Source organism: Benincasa hispida, chromosome 11 (genome assembly GCF_027475165.1).
Source record: "Benincasa hispida cultivar pf3 chromosome 11, pf3_genome.v1.1, whole genome shotgun sequence".
Classification (NCBI taxonomy): domain Eukaryota; kingdom Viridiplantae; phylum Streptophyta; class Magnoliopsida; order Cucurbitales; family Cucurbitaceae; genus Benincasa; species Benincasa hispida.
The window spans coordinates 13,518,792-13,538,959 of record NC_143488.1 but is presented as its reverse complement, the minus strand read 5'-3'; the positions used below and the strand labels follow the sequence as shown (position 1 = coordinate 13,538,959).

Below are 20,168 nucleotides of genomic sequence, written 5' to 3'. Positions count from 1 at the left end.
CGATTTATATTGGCAAGTATTAATCGGAGTAGATCACAAGCGCAACTAGATCGTATACGGGTTAAACCCTTGAAAAAGAGAAGTTATGTCTGCATATGGTCCACACAGATACCAAATATGAGTCTAATTGAGTTAAAAATATGTAAATGTTGTTGCAACGACTCTTTCTAAAGGATTGTGCCTTTTATTTTCAAAAGGAATTACATGATAGCTTTTCTTACTGCTTTGGTGAAATCTTAAACGAATTTTTTGCTAATTTTGAACGGTTTCGAAATAAAATCAAATGAAAATGGTTACAAAGTCACTAATAAACGTTAGCTTAAAGTTTTAATTGATACCACTATCCCCATCACATTTTCCCTCCCCATTTCACCATCTGCTTTTCTTCTTTCTTCTTTCTAAATTTCTTTTTGCTTCTCCTCTTTTCTTCTCCCTTTATAATTTTTTCTTTTTTTTTTCTCGTCCAACCCGTCGAAATAACAAAACTGTCCACAAAATCAATCGACAGAGATTGAAACGCAAGTGGTTGCAAAGTTGAGCCCAAAACAAACCAAATGATCACCCCTAATCTATTATCATTCAACTGATTAACACAACTCTCATGAAAAAGGGACTTCTGAAAAATATTTAAAATAGTTAAAACAAAAAATTAACCGACAGTGATAGAAACCCAATTTACCTCAAAAGAACAAGTAAATGTAAACCAAATAAAATAACTAAAATTTAAACTGAACCCCTCAGTGCTGCTTAAAGAACTCTACAAAGTTACAACTAAGCTTCGTCTACCACCATTTCTTCATTTTGTATTTTAGTCTTATAAGGATAAAAATGATTTGTTTAACCCTAAAAAGCCTTCTATGATCACCCAAGGACTCTAAATACCCTCAAACCAGCAACCATTTTTATTGATGAACTCATGAGCTTTTTTACCTTCACCAGCTATCTTTTGATTAACTGAAATTCCAAATGAGATCTTTGAGAACCCATAGAGAATATTGAATTAAAGGAAAGTAACTGGAAAGGAATTCAATGGAGATTTAACATGACTAGAAACAAACGTTTATTTTGAGATTGTATGGAAGTATAAACCTAGAATCTACATTATATATTTGATCAAAGTATATTTATCTTCTCCGATCATTCTGATATGGCCCTTCACTTTCTTTATCTTTTAGAAAGCCTAGGAAAGCAAGAAAGCCAAAGAAGAAGAATCCACCAGACCAGTTGCCTCCGCCGCCGCCACCTCCCCCACCACCATCACCATCATCGCGAGGTGGAAATCCAGAATCACCATCATCCAGTTGCGGTGACTTCTCCTTGCCTGCAATTTTAGTTTTAGGTAACACGATGTATGGTTTAAAATAAGGTTTAGCAACAGCGAACATTATGATAGCCTGGGACAATGCTGCGTGTGTGTTAGGGAGAGAGACAATTAGGTAAGAACGTGGCGAGGTATGCTATTTGCGAGTAACAGATAATGGTGTTCTGGTTACATGGTGATAACATGTACAAATGTAACTTACTGCTAGGAAGGTTGATGCTAAATGTTACTATTATTCATAAAATCTGCAAGTGATTGTTACCAGGAAGAACAGTGATTGTGGGAGCCTCTCTTGTAACAGTCTGTGTCTGCTCCGCTGCACATCTAGCATTCTGCAGAGAGACAGTGCCATTAGATATAATTTTGTTTTTTAGTCCCTCTTTCAAATATTCTCTTTTAAGTCTTTAACTATGTCGAAAAACCTATTTAGTTCTTCACTACTGATTATTACCAGCAGAGGCTTCAAGTAAAAAGAGAACAGATGAACTCACTGAAAATAAGCATGCTCTAGAAGAGAAACCAATTAATAAGAACCAACTTACCAAAGCAGCAAAACACATGAAAGCATTGTTCCTTCTACTAGAACATAAATCGCCTCCCTTCATCCCAGTAGATGGAATTGGTTTAAGAAATACTGGTCCTGCTTTAGCAAACACTGATTGTCTCCTCCCATTAAGAGTTTGAAGTTGGGAACTATACCGTCTAAGAGAGAAGTCTTTGGCCTTCATTCTACCCCGATGCTGACCCACTATTTTACAAAGACAATATTACAGCTAAAGATCAAAAAATTTCTCGAATTTATGGTAATAGAAGATTGTTTTTTTTTAAAGAAAAAAAACCAAAAATTTTTAACTGAATGAGAAACCAATGAAACAAAAATGATCTTCACATTTAAAAGATAACATAAGCTAATTAATTCCATTTTTTAGTCTGCGCAGAAATATATTGAACCTCAAAGCACGGAGGACAACATAGTGCAACATGAAAAGTGCATTTATTATGTTACGAAGATTGATGCATCTAACAAATCTTAATTTATCACAATTAGCAACCATTAGTGGAAATGGACTGCTCCAATCAACCGAGTGTAAATAAATATATATTCCAACTTGCATCAGCTGACTAAATATTGGAATCTCAAAACCATGAAAAACTGTGACTTAGCTAAGTTGGCTGTACCACAGACATGTATCCATGTGAGACCAAGAGCCATCAAGCACCAGAAACAATTATTTCTAGAACAGTTATCTATTACTGTCAATATAATTTATTTATTCACACACACATATAAGTATCTTTCTTTCATAGAGACACGCTGAGCACAGTGCACAGAAATGTTATCTCCATAATCAGATTGCTTGGGTGGATCTATACCAAGTTTTTTTAACATAAAAAACAACTTTCATCATCAAAAGGAAGATACAAGAGAGGGGGAGATGAGATACCAACTAAATTGTTAGTTCCCAAACTTAATAAACCATTACAGATATTATTTATAGGAGAGCATATGTCTCTTTTGAAGAATTTTGATAATTTGGGGGCTTATTCTTGCAAGCCTGCTCTAGTCTACCTAACTAAACAAAAACCCCAAGCTCAGTTACCAACATACCTAACCTAATTAGAAAGGGGTCCTCCACCCAAAGTCAACCTTTCCCCAGAAAGGCCATCTATTCCTCTACTGAGTTGCCACTAAAAGCTGGAATTTTTATCATGTCAAATTTGGGATTCTTAGAGCTTCCTGAATGTTGTGAGATCCCTGATTTTCAGAAGTTCTTGTAGGTTGATGGCTGAAAAGAAAGGTAGAGATCTACATGGAATTCCTTCCAAAGCTATTTTATTGCTAATTTTAGATGAAAAAGAACAGTTAATAATCCTGCATGATATCTTTAAAACTTTTGACTCTTGGATTGTATACAGTACAGCACCTCATGCTGGAATGAGTCCAATGACAGTAGGAATTCTGACATTAACTTACTTCTCCAATCAAATTAGATATGGGTTGCTTCTTACATGTTCCTTTCTGGGTAGGGAAACTGCATTTTCCTGCTTTCCTTTCGTGCCCTCATCATTTTTTAAAAAAAAAAAAATTAAACCCATTCATTTACGCTTACATCAAATCAATAAAACAATATGGAAATTAGTTGCTTGTACCAGGGAGTAGAAGAGGTAGCATGGCACCAGAACTTGTAGTAAGCATCTCCATCTACGAGGGTGGATGATAACCTGCCACTGCAAACAAGAATTTTTGAGATGAAAGCACCAATAAAATGAGAATATATCAAATTTCCTAGTTAAAATGTTGCAGCCTAAAAGACTGCGTGTTATGTAATTATGGATGTGAAAATAAGAATTAAAGAAAGGTGTTTATCTGAACCCTATGCGTTGAACATTTGAGGAAGTTCTATAATGACAGGGTGAGGGGGGGCAGCTATATGGGAAAGGTCAATAAGAATACAAAGCAGACAATGTAAGACCCCTAGTTAGGAATTTATTGGGATAATGGAATTTGTTGGGATAATTAGTAGAATATTAGGATGGTCATTAGTTAGGGCATAATATTAAATCATCAGTAAGTTGGTTGGATTTTTTTACTATAAATAGAGGGAGAAGGGTTGGAGAAAGGTGGGAAGAATTTAGTGGGATTCCCTAGTTTGGGAATTTGGAAGAGGATTTCCAGCCCTCTTGTAAGTGCTGGTTTGTCACTGTTCTATTGGCTATCTTTCTTATGTTATTGTTAATTTTCCATTGCAATTTTCCCTAGAAATATATAAATAAATCGTTCTAGAGCCTTGCTCTATTTCTTGGGAATTGTCTTGATGGGTATTTTACTGTTTGAAGATTTGGATACCTAACAAATTGGAAACCAGAAATTGTTGAAGTCAAGATGGAAGATGTTCAGGATGCTTATTCAAAACAGGAATTCTTTCCAAAAGCCACCTAGGAAGTTAGAAATCTTATAGGGTGGCTTTGACAAGTATTTTCTTTTATAGAAACAACAACTTATCATTGAAATAAAACCGAAAGAATACAAGGGCCTACAAAAAAACCAAGCCCACAAAGGAGAGAGAAATCCCCCTAAAGAGCGACTTCAACTATACAAAATAGAACTTATAGAATAGTTATAAAAGATATATGAAAACAAGGTCCAAAGAGAAACATGATATCAAACAAGGGACCAAACATCAAAAGAGTCTCTCTAACCCCTGAAACATCCGGTTATTTTGTTCCCCCCACAAGACCCACAGAACAGCACACACCCCAACCATCCATAAAAAGTGCCCCTTCTCCCGAAAAGGTGGGAGGAATTCCACAATCATATCACTAGTATATGACGAGCATGCAAAACCCCAAAGGTTAGAAAGAAAAAACCCACACAACTCTCACAAACTCACAACATCAAAGAATGATCCAAGTCTTCCTCCACTTTTCAATAAAGAATATAATGAAGCAGACCAACAAGCTAGAGCAACTTCCTCGTAAGACAATCCATTGTGTTAGCATGACCATGTAAAACTTGCCAAGGAAAGAACCTCACTTTCCTTTTTTTTTTAATGGAACGGAAACAATCTTTTTATTGATATAATGAAAAGAGACTAGTGCTCTGAATATAATGAAACAGAAAGAGATTACAACTTCAAACAAAGCTATGGGTCAGTAGATGCACCGGGCCATCTCAACTAGGTTGACACAACCTTAGCATCCCCATCATATCCCATTACAAAATGGAGCCTAAAGTTGGAACTTATAGTTCATAACAAAAAACAGCACATGGACTTAAGACATACAAGCAAAAATGCTAAACTCAAACTGAAGAAATAAAAGCTTTCCAATTCAGACTTATGTCATGGATGGAATAATCCGGAAAGAACCTGGAAAGCGAACTCCATGACGAGTCAAGAAGCCGAGATGAAGCAAATCGATCTGACCAATCCATAGGTTTGTCGTGGAAACCTCTCTGATTCCTCTCAAACCATATTTTTGAAAGAATGGCTTTAACGGCATTCAACCATAAGACTTGGGATTTAGGTGATAAAGGAGGGCTGCACAACACTAGGTAAACATTCTCCTAGAAAGAATGCCCAAAAACCCAAGATGAGTTAAAATATGAGAATAGCTTCCACCAACATTTACTTAAGAAAGGGCATACAAAAAATAGGTGTCGTAAATCTTCTCCATAAGCTAAACAAAGGGGCAAATGAATGGAGATAAAAAATGACTTTGAAACTTATGTTGGAGAGTCACCGAGCAATTCGGAGAGCCAGAAATCATAATCCATACCAAAATGTTGATTCTTTTGGGGCTTTCGGATTTCCATAGGAACCTCACTTTCCTTGAAATCTTAATCCTCCAAGGCACCAAAAAGACCGACTTACTAAGGGGAGATAGAGCAAACAAATAACAAAAAAAAGACTTGCACGAAAATCCCTCCAAGGGATTAGGACTGCAGACCCTTAAATCCCTTCTCCCACACCTAAAAGAGTAGCCCATCCAAGGAATTAGGACTCCTTGCCCCCTCGTAACCTAGCAGTTTATTGATTATTAGACACTGTAGAAACAACGCTCTCCTTATGGCTTTTAGCTCTTTGTATTAGACACCGACCAATCTCATAGGACAACAAGCCTCCTAAACCCACATTCTATAGCGGACAAGCTCCATTAAATATGTCCATATAAGAACCATGATTCTGCCTAAACCAGATTGAAACTAATTAATCAATGATCTATCAATTTTTTTTTTGGATATTCATGTAAAATCATAGCACAAGCAAGATCTCTTCTAGAAGCTTCATAATAAAAAATGATTGGATTTAGGACTACTTTTCCTTCAATGGTTTTAGTGGGTCTCAAACATGATTGTCTAATGTTTCTTTGTCTCCGTAAGGGACAAATTTTAAAATGGTCATGTAAATGCTTTGTCCCGTTTTTAGATTCTCCTCCTAACTTTTTTTCCACAATAATTACATATTGCTTTCATGGTGTCTTTAATTTTTTGTCTTTTATAATGATTCCATACTACTTTTTAGTATATCCTCATTATCATTGGTATCTAATGTAATATGCGTAGATTGATCATTACCACTAGAAACATTGTTTATTGGGGTTGATTCGCTCATGTTCATAGATGTTGGAGTTTGAACCACCTTGTTTTAACTCATTATTATTCGATAGAGTCATATTCAAATTTCACCTACAAATAGTCAAATAGTAACATTCAAAGATCAAACATACCAACATTCAAAGATCAAACATACCAAAATTTCAGACATACAAAAAAATCAAATTTGAATTTCTAACAGATCAGATTTCTAACCATTCAAAAATACCAAATCAAACATACCAAAATCATATATAAATTCAGATTTATAACCATTCAGAAATACCAAAAATCAAACAAATAAAATTACTATAACTCATTTTATCTTCTAACAAATCAGAATATTCAGATTTCGGAGTCTCGGACATACCTTGAGGGAGAGTCAGCAGTGGGGTGTCGGTGGCGGAGAGAGTAGTCGACTCAGACGAGAGACTGTGAGGGAGTGACTGAGCCGGCGGTGGAGTGTCGACTGAGCAGATCGGTGGGCGAGTCGAGTGACTGAGGCGAGGGAGAGCCGGCGGAGAGAGACGGAGACGGAGACTCACTCAGACCAGACGAGAGGCTACTGGCGAGGGAGAGAGGCGAAGGAGAGCCGGCGGAAGACCTAATTCAAAATACCTTTCAAAGAAGATTAGGGCAAGGAGGGTTTGTCATTAGAAGTGGCCGAGAGGGTGAGAAAAGAAAACATCAGGGTTCTTGGGATTCTTTTCATTCATAAAAGGTTAAGATAGAGATTTTTTATTTTTATTTTTTAATATTTCCAAATATGCAATTGAGACTTAAGAGTGATTTGGGAAGAATTTTACCTTTCAAAAAAGAAAAAAATCTTTATATATTTATATAATTTAAGTTAAATTACATGTTTATCCCTAAACTTTTAATTTTTATATACATTTGGCCTAAACTTTAAAAAGTGTCTAATAGGTCTTTGAATTTTCAATTTTAGAACCTATTAGACACTTTCTAAAGTTTATGGACAACATAACACAAACGAGAAAGTTGAAGGACATGACTTGGAATTTAACTTATAATTTATATTAATTATATTATAAATTGTTTGGTTTAGTTTTTCTTTGGTCAATATAACTTATTTTGAACCACTAACTAAACAACCATTGATCAATTCAATTCGATTAGAACCATACAATGGGATTAACTAACTTAATTGAACCCAACTTGATTCAGTTTAGTTTCTTGTGCCCTTAAATTCTGAGACCAAACTGAATCCGTTGAATGGAATGAAACAAACTAGTTCAGTTTGGTTCAACCATAACACTTTTTCCATTCTTCAGTTTTGAGGTGTCTTGTCAAGTGAGAACGAGGAACTCATCCACTAATTACAAAAATCAGCAGGATAAAAAATACTAGATGAAAGTAGACAGTCAGAAAGAATATTTGGTCCATATTCTTCTAAATTCAAAATGGAGCCTATTGATTGTTATCGGGTACACGTGCGAGATAATCGATTGGACAGTATTGTCAATCTTCACACGAAGGACTACACGTGTAAGGAATTCGACTCACTTGGTATCCCGTGTTCACATGCAATTGTTGTTGCCAAGGAAAGAAATATACCCATCCACAGTCTTTACAATTGATTTTATACAGTGGACTCTCTAATGACTGTGTATCTGAATGGAAAAGACCTTCTGGATACGGAGAAAAGATTATCCTTCCTCCGAAGTTTGTGTCACAAACTGGGCGACGGAAAGTGAAAAGAATACCATCCAGAGGAGAATTTCGTAGACAAGTGAAATGTGGTCGGTGTGAGAATTATGGGCATAACCGCCAAAATTGTACTAAACCACATACAACCATGCGACTTGCTGAAAATGCTAGAGACCGAGACACAAACACCCCTCATCCAATTTAGTTTGTAACTAACTTGTAACATTTCATTATCATTTGTTATAAATATCATTGATCATTTTTTTCATACGTCATACTTGTAACATACTTCATACTTTTTCATACTTCATACTTGTAACACTTTATACTTCATACTTTTATTTTGTAAACAAAAAACAATAACAAGCTGGAGTATTTATATAATAGCAATCTTCATACTCTCTCAATCTTCATACTCTCCTAATCTTCATACTCTCTCCATCTTCATACTCTCTCAGTCTTCATACTTGTTACAAAAAGCAATAACTTCATACTCTCTCAATCTTCATACTTGTAACAAAAAACAATAACTTCATACTCTCCCAATCTTCATACTTGTAACAAAAATGGATAACTTCATACTCTCTCAATCTTCATACTTGTAACAAAAAACAATAACTTCATACTCTCTCAATCTCGCTCTCTCTCAATCTCGCTCTCTCTCAATATTTCACTCTCTAAATCTCGCTCTCTCTCAACATCTTGCTCTCTCAATCTCTCTCTCTCTCTCAACATCTCGCTCTCTCAATCTCCCTCTCTCTCAAAATCTCGCTCTCACAATCTTGCTCTCTCTCACAGTCTCGCTCTCTCTCATAATCTCGCTCTCTCTCAACGTCTCACTCTCTCAATCTTTGAACTTTGAACCTTAAACCATATGATATTCTACATACCATTGATACAATGAAAAGAGCAGTAGCTCAATTATGCATGTTCTGATAAAATTCTGATATTGAACTTTGAACTTACATAAAAAATACATGTTCAATTATACAATGAAAAGAGCAATAGCTCCATTATACATAAAAAAAAAATGCATGTTCTGATAAAATTCTTTTATTAAACTTTGAACTTACATAAAAAAAATATATGTTCAATTATACAATAAAAAGAGTAGTAGCTCCATTATTCATAAAAAAAATAAATGTTTGTACATACATAAAAAAATACATGTATACATTTCAAAAATATGAAGTGTTTGCCCATAGTTGACATGCTAACTACATCCTATATTCATTCATCTTCTCCTGAGTGATTATGGATGGATCAACACCAGTCACCAGGTGTTCTAATAATTTGATTGCGAAGATGCCACAATCAAGCGACCCATGTTGTATGTCGACGTTCATAGGTCGCGAGATTTTCCAACGGGCTGTGGATAGGTCCGGCTTTGAACGATCCACATCACAGTAGTGAAATAGAATGGTACTGTGACCGTCAATGGCTCTAGCCAATTCACCAACTTTGTCATTGGTGTGTATGACGGAAGTGAATCAAACACGAATATGTGGCCTCTGTTAATGTCCATTGCGAGGACCATCCAGTGGTCACTGATATTCATCACTGTATAAACAAAATCCATATCTGCCCATTTGACATCGAATTTACCGGTGACGTAGTCTTTATACGTGTCTTCATCTTCCCATGCTAGGGCAGCCTTCAGAAGTGACTTATTCTTTATTCATTTAAATACCCCGCCACAAGCATTAAGGTGACTCTATCAAATAAAATGAGAAGTTAAGTAAAGAAGTAAAGACTAGGAAACTTAACAAAGTATAATGAGAAGTTAAGAAACGAAATACACCAATTGGCAAGATGGTGAACTTGCACATGCACATGTCGGACCGGGTATAAAATTTATTTTTCATAAAATAAAATAAAGTATTTATGGTCTGCACAAAAAAATTAATATGTCAGTAAAAGTATAAGATAACCAACATGTAAAGAAGTAAAGACTAGGAAACTTACATCGCACGACCAACGAATTCAGGGTAATCAACTTGAAGAATTGCTTGGCAAGTGGTTTAGAGGAGTTCTCTCGAACCACGTTGTTTGTGTTGTCGTCCGAGATCCAGTCCATCATTTCTGTAAGGATATTGTGTGGAACATCGTGTGCTACGTTATATGTGACGATCGCTCTAGATAGTGATGTAGCTACACCTGAGAGAGGATGCTTAACCACACTTTTCTTCTTTACTTGGGTTCGGGGTGTATATTTATCAACAGGTTTTCTCTTACGACTAATTCTTTGAGATTCCTACATAAACAGATAACAAAATATTACTCATCAATAAATATGAAAATATAAACAAAGATTACTGATCAATAAATTACTCACTAGTGGAACTTCTTCTGTGGTCATAACAATCCCAGAAGTGTCGGCCTCTGTATGTGGCATGGTGAGTAAGGCAGATGTTGGGATAATTTATGGACGTGTTTTGTTTTGTTTTGTTTTTATCATTTAAGGACGGATAAGTTTAAACATGAAATCATGCGGAAGACATAATTGATGCATTTGCTCCCATGCGTCTAAGGTCATGCGTTGGAATGGTGATGCGTTAATCTTAGCATGCAATGATCATGCGTTCCTATCACAAGTTTTCTTACGCTTGCGCCAAATATAACACAAATGCAAGTTTCTAGGGTAATCCAAGGTCGAACACGGGGACTTGTCACTCAATAATATTTGTGAGGTGATGCATTTAAGGCGATGAATAAGAATAAAAATAAAGCGAAGAAGGTTTAAATGTTTTACACACTACTCCTACTCCTAACTAAACAGATTGAGCAATAGAAAACTTGCAATGAGAATAATTAGAGACACAACAACTAGTAACGCATAGTAATGTTTACTATCTTAAATCGCCCTAGTAATCCCACCTCGTTGCACTAACACATCACACCTCTAGGTGGTCAGCCGCATGACTATATCTCTATAGTGCATGGTTGCGTCGAGCATAAGATTGTGCCTATCTCTAGGAACAATAAGAACTTTGCTTAGTGCATTCCATCCCTTACCTTCTCAGGCAGTTAGATGCGGCTATTTAACTTATAGACAAATAATGCAACATCCCATAGATAGACGTTGCCACAACCTTTCACCAAGCAAAGAGGATTAACTCACTTATACTTGCACAATGCACACCTCTCGGTGGGTTGCTACATGCGTCCTATCTCTAGGCTACACGATTAAGCATGCGATTGACTTTGATAAATAAATGCTGAAGAAAAACTATGATAGAGATGAAAATGATGAAGAAGACGGTAATGAAGGAATTAAGATTTGCATTGATCACAAAATATCTTAATATCTCAAGCTAAAATGTAATACAATACAGAGATTAGAAGGGAGATGAAGGACTCTGCATCAAGACTACCAGTGGTGCCATGGTTGAATGGTGGAGATGTCTCTCTCGAGCTCTATCTCCGGAGAATGCTCCGATCGTCACTCGGTCTGGGTTGTGGAGATGAAGAATTCTCATTGGAAATCTCTTTCAAGCTCTCATCTGTGTTAACAAACTTCTGCCTTGAGGCAGAAGCTCGAATGTCTTAAAATGAAGGTCTCAAGGGCTATTTATAGAATTTGGACGCCGACAGCTATAATGATGAAGGTATGGCTCACTGCTGCTTTTGTCGCGGTATGGGCGTTGTCACATCGCCTTATCTTGTTAATACTCCCAAGGTATGCATTTGAGCTGGCTGAAATTATCAACGCGTTCTACCCATCTTGCGAGCTTCTATTATGGCTATCAATCTGTGGCCGCAATCTCTATTTGTTCACCACATTCTCCATGCGTTGGACGCATGCGATTACTGCAACTTTCGTGCGTTGGACGTATGAGGTTGCTGTCTGCGTGCTTCTTTTGCGGTCGCCTGGCTTCAGCGCATGCGTTTGTTTGTGACTACTTATTACAAACACATGTGTTTGATTCCTGTGATAGCTACAACAATAGACACTTTGGTACGAAATAACGCATAATATTGGGTCAGTGAGGTTTTAGGTGCTTATCGACACAAAACTCAATTTTTCACAAATTCTAAGTATTATCACTACGTTTTCTACCTGTTAGCCCTCATAATTCTAAATAAAAGGCTTATAATAACTGGCATTTCTACCAATTATCACCCTCCCAAACTTAGAATCATACTTGTCCTCAAGCATGCGTTACACTCAAGAAATTCTTAACTCACCTTTCGGCGTTCCTTTGTGATGACCAGCTTTTCAGAATATAATTAACTCGTACCTCTAACCATGGCTGCAATGCTCTCCTCTACTTTAGTTGCTTCTTCAAAGAGATCTTTTCTAAGTTGAAATTTGGCAAGCCCTTGCTCAAAAACCTTTTATTCATTCTTCGTAACTTTTCGTTCAGCTCATGAGAATGCGTTCGTTTAAAACAATTCAAGATTATGCATTTACTTATTCGAATACGGCGTTGACCCTGGTTACGCTCTTCGTTTTGGCTTACCCCCACATGTGTCTAAGACTTGGATCGATGATTTTCTCTCTATTTTTCTTGTTCAGGCTGACGAGCATGCGCGATGACGCCTTCCCATGTCTAAAAAAAAATTAGTGTTGTTGTTGGGGAGACTTGGCAATTAGCCTAGGAAAATTTTTGGATTCCAATACAATTAAAAAAAAAAGTGTGAGTTACTGCTTGCCTTTGGTTTATGATCCGCTCCTCTAGAATTGCAGATTTTTTTTTTTGTTACAGATAATGATCAAGAGGAGAGGAGAATCCAAAGGAGGCGCAGAGGATAGATACCAGAAGAAGGAAACTAAAAATTTGCTGACGATACGATAAGAGTAATGGGAGAATAAGCACTTTGAGGGAATTGGCAGAGCCAGACATGAACCAGCAGCCCCTATGCATCATCTTTCCACCTACCATCATACAGTTCGAACTCAAGCCAAGGTTGATCAATCTATTGCTTACCTTCAGAGGAAATGCAGGGGATAACCCCTATAAACACATCAAGGATTTCCATATAATCTGTGTAAGTATGCGACCTCATGAAGTTACAAAAGAACAATTAAACCTTTGTGCTTTTCCGTTTTCATTATAGGATGACACTAAGGATTGGTTGTACTACTTGGCTCTAGGGTCGATAACTACTTGGAATGAACTTAAAAAGAAATTTCTTGAAAAAAGAAATTCTGGCTTCTAAAGCCCATTCAATAAGAGAAGATATTTATGGAATTAAAGAATTCGTTGGTGAATCCTTATCTGAATATTGGGAACGATACAAACGTTTATGTACTAGTTTTCCCCGCCGCCATATTTCTGGCCCATTATTGATTCAATATTTCTATAGTGGTTTGCTTGCCAGTGACAAAAGCTCCATTGACTGGATTGTGAAGGCGCTCTTGCTGATAAAATGCTCAGGGAGGCCCAGGAATTAATTTAATGCATTGTTAAAAATAACCAAAATTTTGGAACCAGGGCTTTTGAATCTGATGTTGTTACAAAGAGTTGTCAAGTGCTATACACGTTGTGATCCTAATTCATATATGTTATGGCATGAGGAGTGTGGATGTCCTATGCAATGAGTTTGCATAAGAGCAGAACCAAGAAATAAGTCACTCTTATTTTATAACGCTGTTTACTGTTTAAGACTGACTATTTCACCTAGATGACCTATGTTAACTCAATCTTAATCCTGAGCTAGCTATGAACTCCTGTTTGTTTGGGATTATCCTTTGATTTGCAAACGGTGAGAGTAGTCCAATAGCACTGCTCAATAAACTTACCATTTTGGGGATAAGACTAGATGAATAGATGGGGACCTAGCCTTGCAAGATGGAGTTCACGCCTACATGCTTTATGGATAGGGGAAAGATTGTTCTCTCAAGTACTGAATCCAGGTCATGAACAGGGGGCCCCATCCTCTCACTAGGCTGAAAGAGTTTGGTTTAGTGATTGGATCACAAATCAGTTGTTCATTAGAGGATCAGTAGGGACTTGAGGAATAAGATGTAATCTCGGGGGTAAAAACAGATATTTGACCTATCCATTATTATGAACAACTTGTGAAGGGTCGACTTGCTGGTTATGGTTAAATCATGTGGACATAATATATCTACAGTGAGGGGAGTGCATCTATGGGCTTTAGTGAGTGACGCATTAGTTAACGAATGGAGATTAATTTGGTCTAATGAGTTTAGCCAATTAATCTCGGATCGTTGGAGCCCATGATATGTAGGTCTGCGAGGCCCCCCTACTAGCTCGTAACGGACTAGCTCTAGAATAGCGTGATAAGTTAATTTGAAACGTTCAAATTAGAATTAAGAGATTTAGTAATTATAAGAGATATAATTATATGTTTAATTTTTGAATTAAACGGATTAGGAGAATTTATATATTTAAATATGATTTAAATATATATAGATAGATATGTGTTAAAATTAATTTAATATTTGATATTAAATTAATTAAGTTTTATTTAATGATTAATTTGTGAAATTAATTAAATTTTCATTTTTTAAAATCAAAATAGATTTTATAAAATCAAATTTTGATTTTTAGATAAAATTGGAAAATTGGAAAACCAAAAACACACAAAATGGAAAAAAGAGTTTTTCCATTATCCATCACCTAAGTAGCTCACACATGAAGCAATATCTTGGCCTTGTCTTCTCCAAGCATGAGCTGCAACTCATGCAACTATTCTCTTTGCATTTTGATCTACAATATAATGAAGAGATTGGAGTGAAAATCGGGCATGCAATCCATAGAGAATTTTAGAGAAAATTTGGTTTGAAGAAAGGTTCTTCAACATGGTTGCTGTAGTAAGCATTTCTCCTTCTACCCTTGATTCAAGTTTGTTTTGAGTCCCACAACTCAATCTAGAGCACCAAGAGAATAGTGGGAAAAATCTTGAGGTGGTCTACAACAAGATTTAGAGAAGATAGCATCTGGTGAAGGAGCTTTGAAGAAGTTCTACAAGAGGTATGTTTTGAAACTCATATTTTTCTACAAAAGCATGCTTTATATTTTGCCAAAATTAGTGAATTTGAATGCTTAGATGATTCTTGTGCTTCTACTGTTGTTGATACAATCTTACAGACATGACAGTTTCAATCATTCCAATCAGCCATCATCGTCTTCCTCAAGTATGTCTTTAGAGGATATCGTCAAATCTTTGGTTGAAAACTCCGTAAAATTTCAATAGGAAATCCAGCAACTGCAAAAGGACTCTCTCCAATTATCACAAGAAACCAAGATAAGTATGGAAAATTTGGGCACTCAAGTCATACAATTAGCTATTGTGGTAATTCAGATAGAGAGCAGGGGTCTAGGGAAGCTACCTGCCCAGCCAGACCATTCCAATGTGAGTGCTTGCGATCTCTTCAAACACCTCACCTCTACCTGGTAAGTCCAATGAGAATATGAGAAAAATGAGACTTAATCCAAGGATGCCCGTTTAAGATAAGTACTTCTTCCCCACCTTCTGTTGAACCTTGTATCCCTAAAGCCCTTTTTCCCAGTAGATTGGCAAGACCAAAATAGGAACATAGGGATGAAGAGTTAATCGAAATGTTTAAAAAGGTTCAGATAAACATTCCTCTCTTAAACGCGATCCAGCAAATTCCAAGGTATGCTAAGTTCCTCAAGGAACTTTGCACTAAGAAGAGGATAGGTAAGGATAAAGAAGGGTTGTGGTAAGTAAGAATGTATTAGCTCTGCTTAAACATAATATGCCTGAAAAATGTTGAAACCCAAGTATGTTTACTTTACCCTGTATTATTGGTAATAGTGTCATTCGGCATGCCATCCTTGATCTAGGAGCATCCATCAATGTCATGCCTTATCATGTGTATAAAGATCTCAATTTGAATGATTTGCTAAAAACTTTTGTGTGCATCCAATTAGCTGATAGATCTTACATCCAACCTTTAGGGATAGTTGAGGATGTGTTATTACAAGTTAAAGATTTGATTTTATCAGTTGATTTCTACATTTTGAAAATGGATGAAGTCACTTCTCCCTCCTCTTCTACAGTTCTGTTAGGAAGGCCCTTTATGAAAACTGCAACGACAAAAATCGATGTTGATAAGGGTTGTATTTCTATAGATTTGATGGAAAGGTAGTTGCATTTATTATATATAATGCCAAAAAAGTTTTCAAGGAATATTTGTCCCTGTGTATGATTGAGGCACATAATTTATGTGATGATGACTCTGACAAATTGATTACTCCTTATATTGATTTGGATTTACATGACTTGCATGATGTATCTCTCTATGTTGTTAATGTTAACAACTTCGAGGAACCTTCTTCTGATTTTGATACTATTGATTTGTAGCTATAAGGGATTGAGCTAAAGGCCCTCCCTAGTCATTTGAAATATGTGTACTTTAGCGAAACCCTTCCAATTATAATCTCCAGGGAGTTGACACCTACCCAAGAGGAATCCTTAGTTGAGACTCTGAGAACCTATAAGATGGCCATTGGGTGGACTCTTGATGATCTCAAGGGAGTGAGTCCTTCTCTTTGCATGCATAGAATAAATCTTGAGGAAGGAGCCAAACCCACAGTTCAACCCCTCAGGAGGCTTAACCCCACGATGAAAGACGTTGTTCTCAAGGAAATTATTAAGCTCAATGAGGTCGGTAACATTTATCCAATTATTAAGCTCATTGGCCCGAAAGGGAATCGGTTTGATGATCAGATCACAAACCAATTGTTCATTAGAGGATCAATGAGACTTAAGGAACAAGAGGTAATCTTGGGGGTAAAATAGCCATTTGACCCAGCCGTTATTACGAACAACATGTGAAGGGTTAACTTACTAATCATAGTTATATTGAGTGGACACAATATATCTACAGTGAGAGGAGTGCAACTCTGGGCTTTAGTGGAGTGACCCGATAGTTATCGAATTAGGGTTAATTCAGTGTAAAGAGTTTAACCAATTAATCTTGGATCGTTGGAGTCCATGATCTGTAGGTCCATTAGGTCCCCCTACTAGTAGGTCCATTGGATCGTTGAAGCCCATGTTATAAATTACTAGTAGGGAGACCTAATTAATCATGCTATAAAATTGGTTTGATCTTGCGGAAACTCATTACACAGGACACCCCTACTCCTCATGTCACTACAGGTACAAATCAGGATCACTTCGTCTATAACAATTTACAATTCCTTGTAACAACTACAGAGTGGGCCACATCCGATAGTGTTACCAAAATAAGACACCCAACCTTATTCATATACTATAGATCATTTAGACTATTTACTCAAACCTTATCCATTATTATGTCTCCACATAAAGTTCAAGTACTCATGTAATAGTCATGGATCTTTTAGTTTATTGGATTTATTTCTAAAACGAAATAAGCAATTCATATATTCAATACAACTTTATTGAATCAAACTTCAATAACAATTTTATTGAATTTATTATAATAAGTTTATTGTTTACAAACCACGAGTTTTAGGACATAAAATCCAACAAACTCCCACTTGGACTAAAACTCCAGTGGTAACATATACATGAATATATAATGTTAAGTTTTTTAGTTTTACAGAGAAATACAATAAACTAGAGCATCACGTAGCCATGGTTTACCTTTAGGTATCACATACTCATGCGTTTTTCTCCTACTTGCCCTAGGTTATATAACTCATAATCCTAATCTCACTAGGTGATCTCCAAACACTTTAGCCGAGGGGATCGCTGTAAACACATTAGTACACAATGGCCTTCTATTCAAAACATAGAGAATGCATCTTATTAGCACGATTCTTTGTTTCTCGACGCCGTCATCAAGACTTGATGATTAAGTTTCCACTAAACCCAAACTATGGCTAGGCTGTCATACATTTCTACCACTACATCGAGGTACCCTCAACTCCTTGAGTAAGATGCATCTGACCTGTCTAAACAACTTTTATAACAGTGTCAGCTTTAAATCAATAACTCTTATTGATATTCACATTGCTTTTGATGGAAATTGAATAACACATGGTGATCTTGTCTATTTTTTCTAAAAATTTCAACATTTTCTAACGAACACATGATTCTCTTTTACTTGAAAAATATACTACTTTTGGGTTGCCTACAAATAGGCATACCTTTCGAACAATATTCTAATATTTAAGGGTTCGACACTAACATATGTGCCGATCTTTTCCAGATTTCAAAATTATGTAAACATCATAAAGAGCTTTTATGAGTTCTCCACATCTCATTTGGAGCTTTCAGAAACACCTTAAAATTGGAATGATGTTAAAAAAAATTAAGGTAACTAAGTGTACATATTTTATCATTATAGCCCTAGAAATCTCAAGTCCTCTATACTTTGTACCTCAATCTAACCGAAGTGTTTTCGATATTTTACCTAACAAGTTTTATACACCTTGAACCTTTTAAGTGTTCTAAACTTATCTCTTAGGTAAACATAACTATTTTCTTTATTGATTTCTAGTTGTTTTAAATATCTAAATATTTGAAAATGACCTTTAACTTGGTTGGTTTTAACAGAAGTTGCTTTACAGTAGAACAAATATAACTTTTGCTAATGAACATTTCTTTCATAACAAAAAATTTATACAATATGTTCTTTAAAAAAGATAAAAAAGACTTTTATTACAATAGCAAAAGTAAAAGGTTCATCTTCTGTCAACAACTCTAATATCTCCCGCTGGTCATTTTGAGATATTTTCCCATATTCATAATCTGGAGTACTATCTCATTGCAAGCAACCTTCAGGAACTAGTTTCCTTATTTTCCTTTCTCCGCTCTTTTCTCCACAAGATATTGTAGCCAATTCCTTTTCTAGTACCCTTCTTCACTACAGTGGAAACACTTTCCTTTATCTGCAGCTTTTGTCTTGCCTTTGTAGCTAGTAGGTTTCTTTTTCCCTTTCCCCTTGTTTTTCTTCACCAGAATACTCTTATTCTTTGAAGAAGAAGCAATATCAGGCTTTTTAGAGGACGATCCTCTTTTCTCTACGGTAGTAACCTTTACCTCTGGTTCTAGTCCTTTAGCTTTCATCATGGACTGATAAGCTTGTAGCTCATTCAGAAGTGTGGTCAGGTTATATTCTATCTTGTTCATTAATGCATTCATACAAAACTGCAAGAAACTCTTCGGAAGAGACTCAAGAATAAAACGACTTGGCTTTTCTCATCCACAATAGCTCCATTTACCTTTGCCCCACGTTGAAATATACCATCATGTCCAGGACGTGTTCTCTAATAGTCACTGCTTTCATACAGCAGTTATAAACGTATTTGATAGCATCATGCCTTAGGGAGAAAGACGGTTGTCCAAACATCCCATGCAAAGATTCCATAATCTCCTTGGCAGTATTCATGATTTCATGTTTCTTAGCCAAGACATCAAATATGTTGGCAAGAATATAGGCACGAGCTTTCTCATTTTCCTTTGTCCATCTGTATTATACATCCCGAACAGTTCGGTTTGCATTTGAGTTAGGAATGGGAGGACACTCCTCTATCAAAACGAACCTCAGATCATCTATCACTAATATTTTATTCAAGTTTGATTTCCAAGTAGCATAATTATCCCTAGTTAATTTATCAGAAGCCAAAAGTTGAACTAATGAACTCGTCATTCTGAAAATATAAACAAATATCTTTATTAGTGAATTGCTTTTAAACCCAAATATGTTTTAGCAAAGTAATAATGTACCCAAAATTCATTATTTTTGCAACGATACTATAGTGAGTCAGAATAAATGCTACCAAGGGGCAGCCAAATACTCCTTCACTAAAGCAAGACATTCTCGACTAAATACTATCTCCATAATAACTCTTATTTCTATAGTCATTTAGCTACCGTTTTTGGTCAAAACTTACTAACAATTTAGTAATTCCATAAGTGTAACCCTCCATTTTCAGACCTCAAAGGTTGGCCTCAGCGATACAACCGAATTAGAAAGTTAAGTTGGAAAATGACCTAAGAAATCCTATTCATTTCTAGAAAATGAGTTGTTCTGAATCCCATGTTACAACCTTCTCAGGGGATAGCTATCGTTAAACTACTAGCAAGGGCTGCATAAAGCTAACCAGCAGACGCACCATAGGAATCTCATGGTCTAAACCAACGGAGGAGACCATA

General features: G+C 36.2%; 1 protein-coding gene across 3 annotated transcripts; it reads right to left on the bottom strand.

The window, feature by feature from the left end:
• Positions 1-974: 974 nt before the first annotated feature.
• On the bottom strand, positions 975-7,224 carry LOC120091196 (uncharacterized). Of its 3 annotated transcripts, none has more exons than XM_039049100.2 (6): positions 6,787-7,145; positions 3,473-3,550; positions 3,332-3,382; positions 1,864-2,069; positions 1,584-1,653; positions 975-1,321 (listed from the first exon to the last, which is right to left on the bottom strand). In XM_039049100.2, the coding sequence occupies exons 2-6, from the start codon at positions 3,522-3,524 to the stop codon at positions 1,125-1,127; spliced, it is 576 nt and encodes a 191-aa protein (XP_038905028.2). In that variant the 5' UTR covers positions 3,525-3,550; positions 6,787-7,145; the 3' UTR covers positions 975-1,124. The 3 variants fall into 3 exon arrangements, with proteins under 3 accessions (XP_038905028.2, XP_090163386.1, XP_038905031.2); XM_090307260.1 differs by having other exon boundaries at positions 3,297-3,382; positions 6,787-7,101; XM_039049103.2 differs by lacking the exon at positions 3,332-3,382 and having other exon boundaries at positions 6,787-7,224.
• Positions 7,225-20,168: the final 12,944 nt, after the last annotated feature.

Bases quoted from the DNA above. Each gene is read 5' to 3' on its own strand.
- LOC120091196 (XM_039049100.2), bottom strand. From the start codon at position 3,524: ATGGAGATGCTTACTACAAGTTCTGGTGCCATGCTACCTCTTCTACTC. The intron at 3,383-3,472 runs GTACAAGCAACT...AAAAATGATGAG, and splicing joins GCTACCTCTTCTACTCCCTG to GGCACGAAAGGAAAGCAGGA. The intron at 1,322-1,583 runs GTAACAATCACT...CTAAAATTGCAG, and splicing joins CACAATCACTGTTCTTCCTG to GCAAGGAGAAGTCACCGCAA.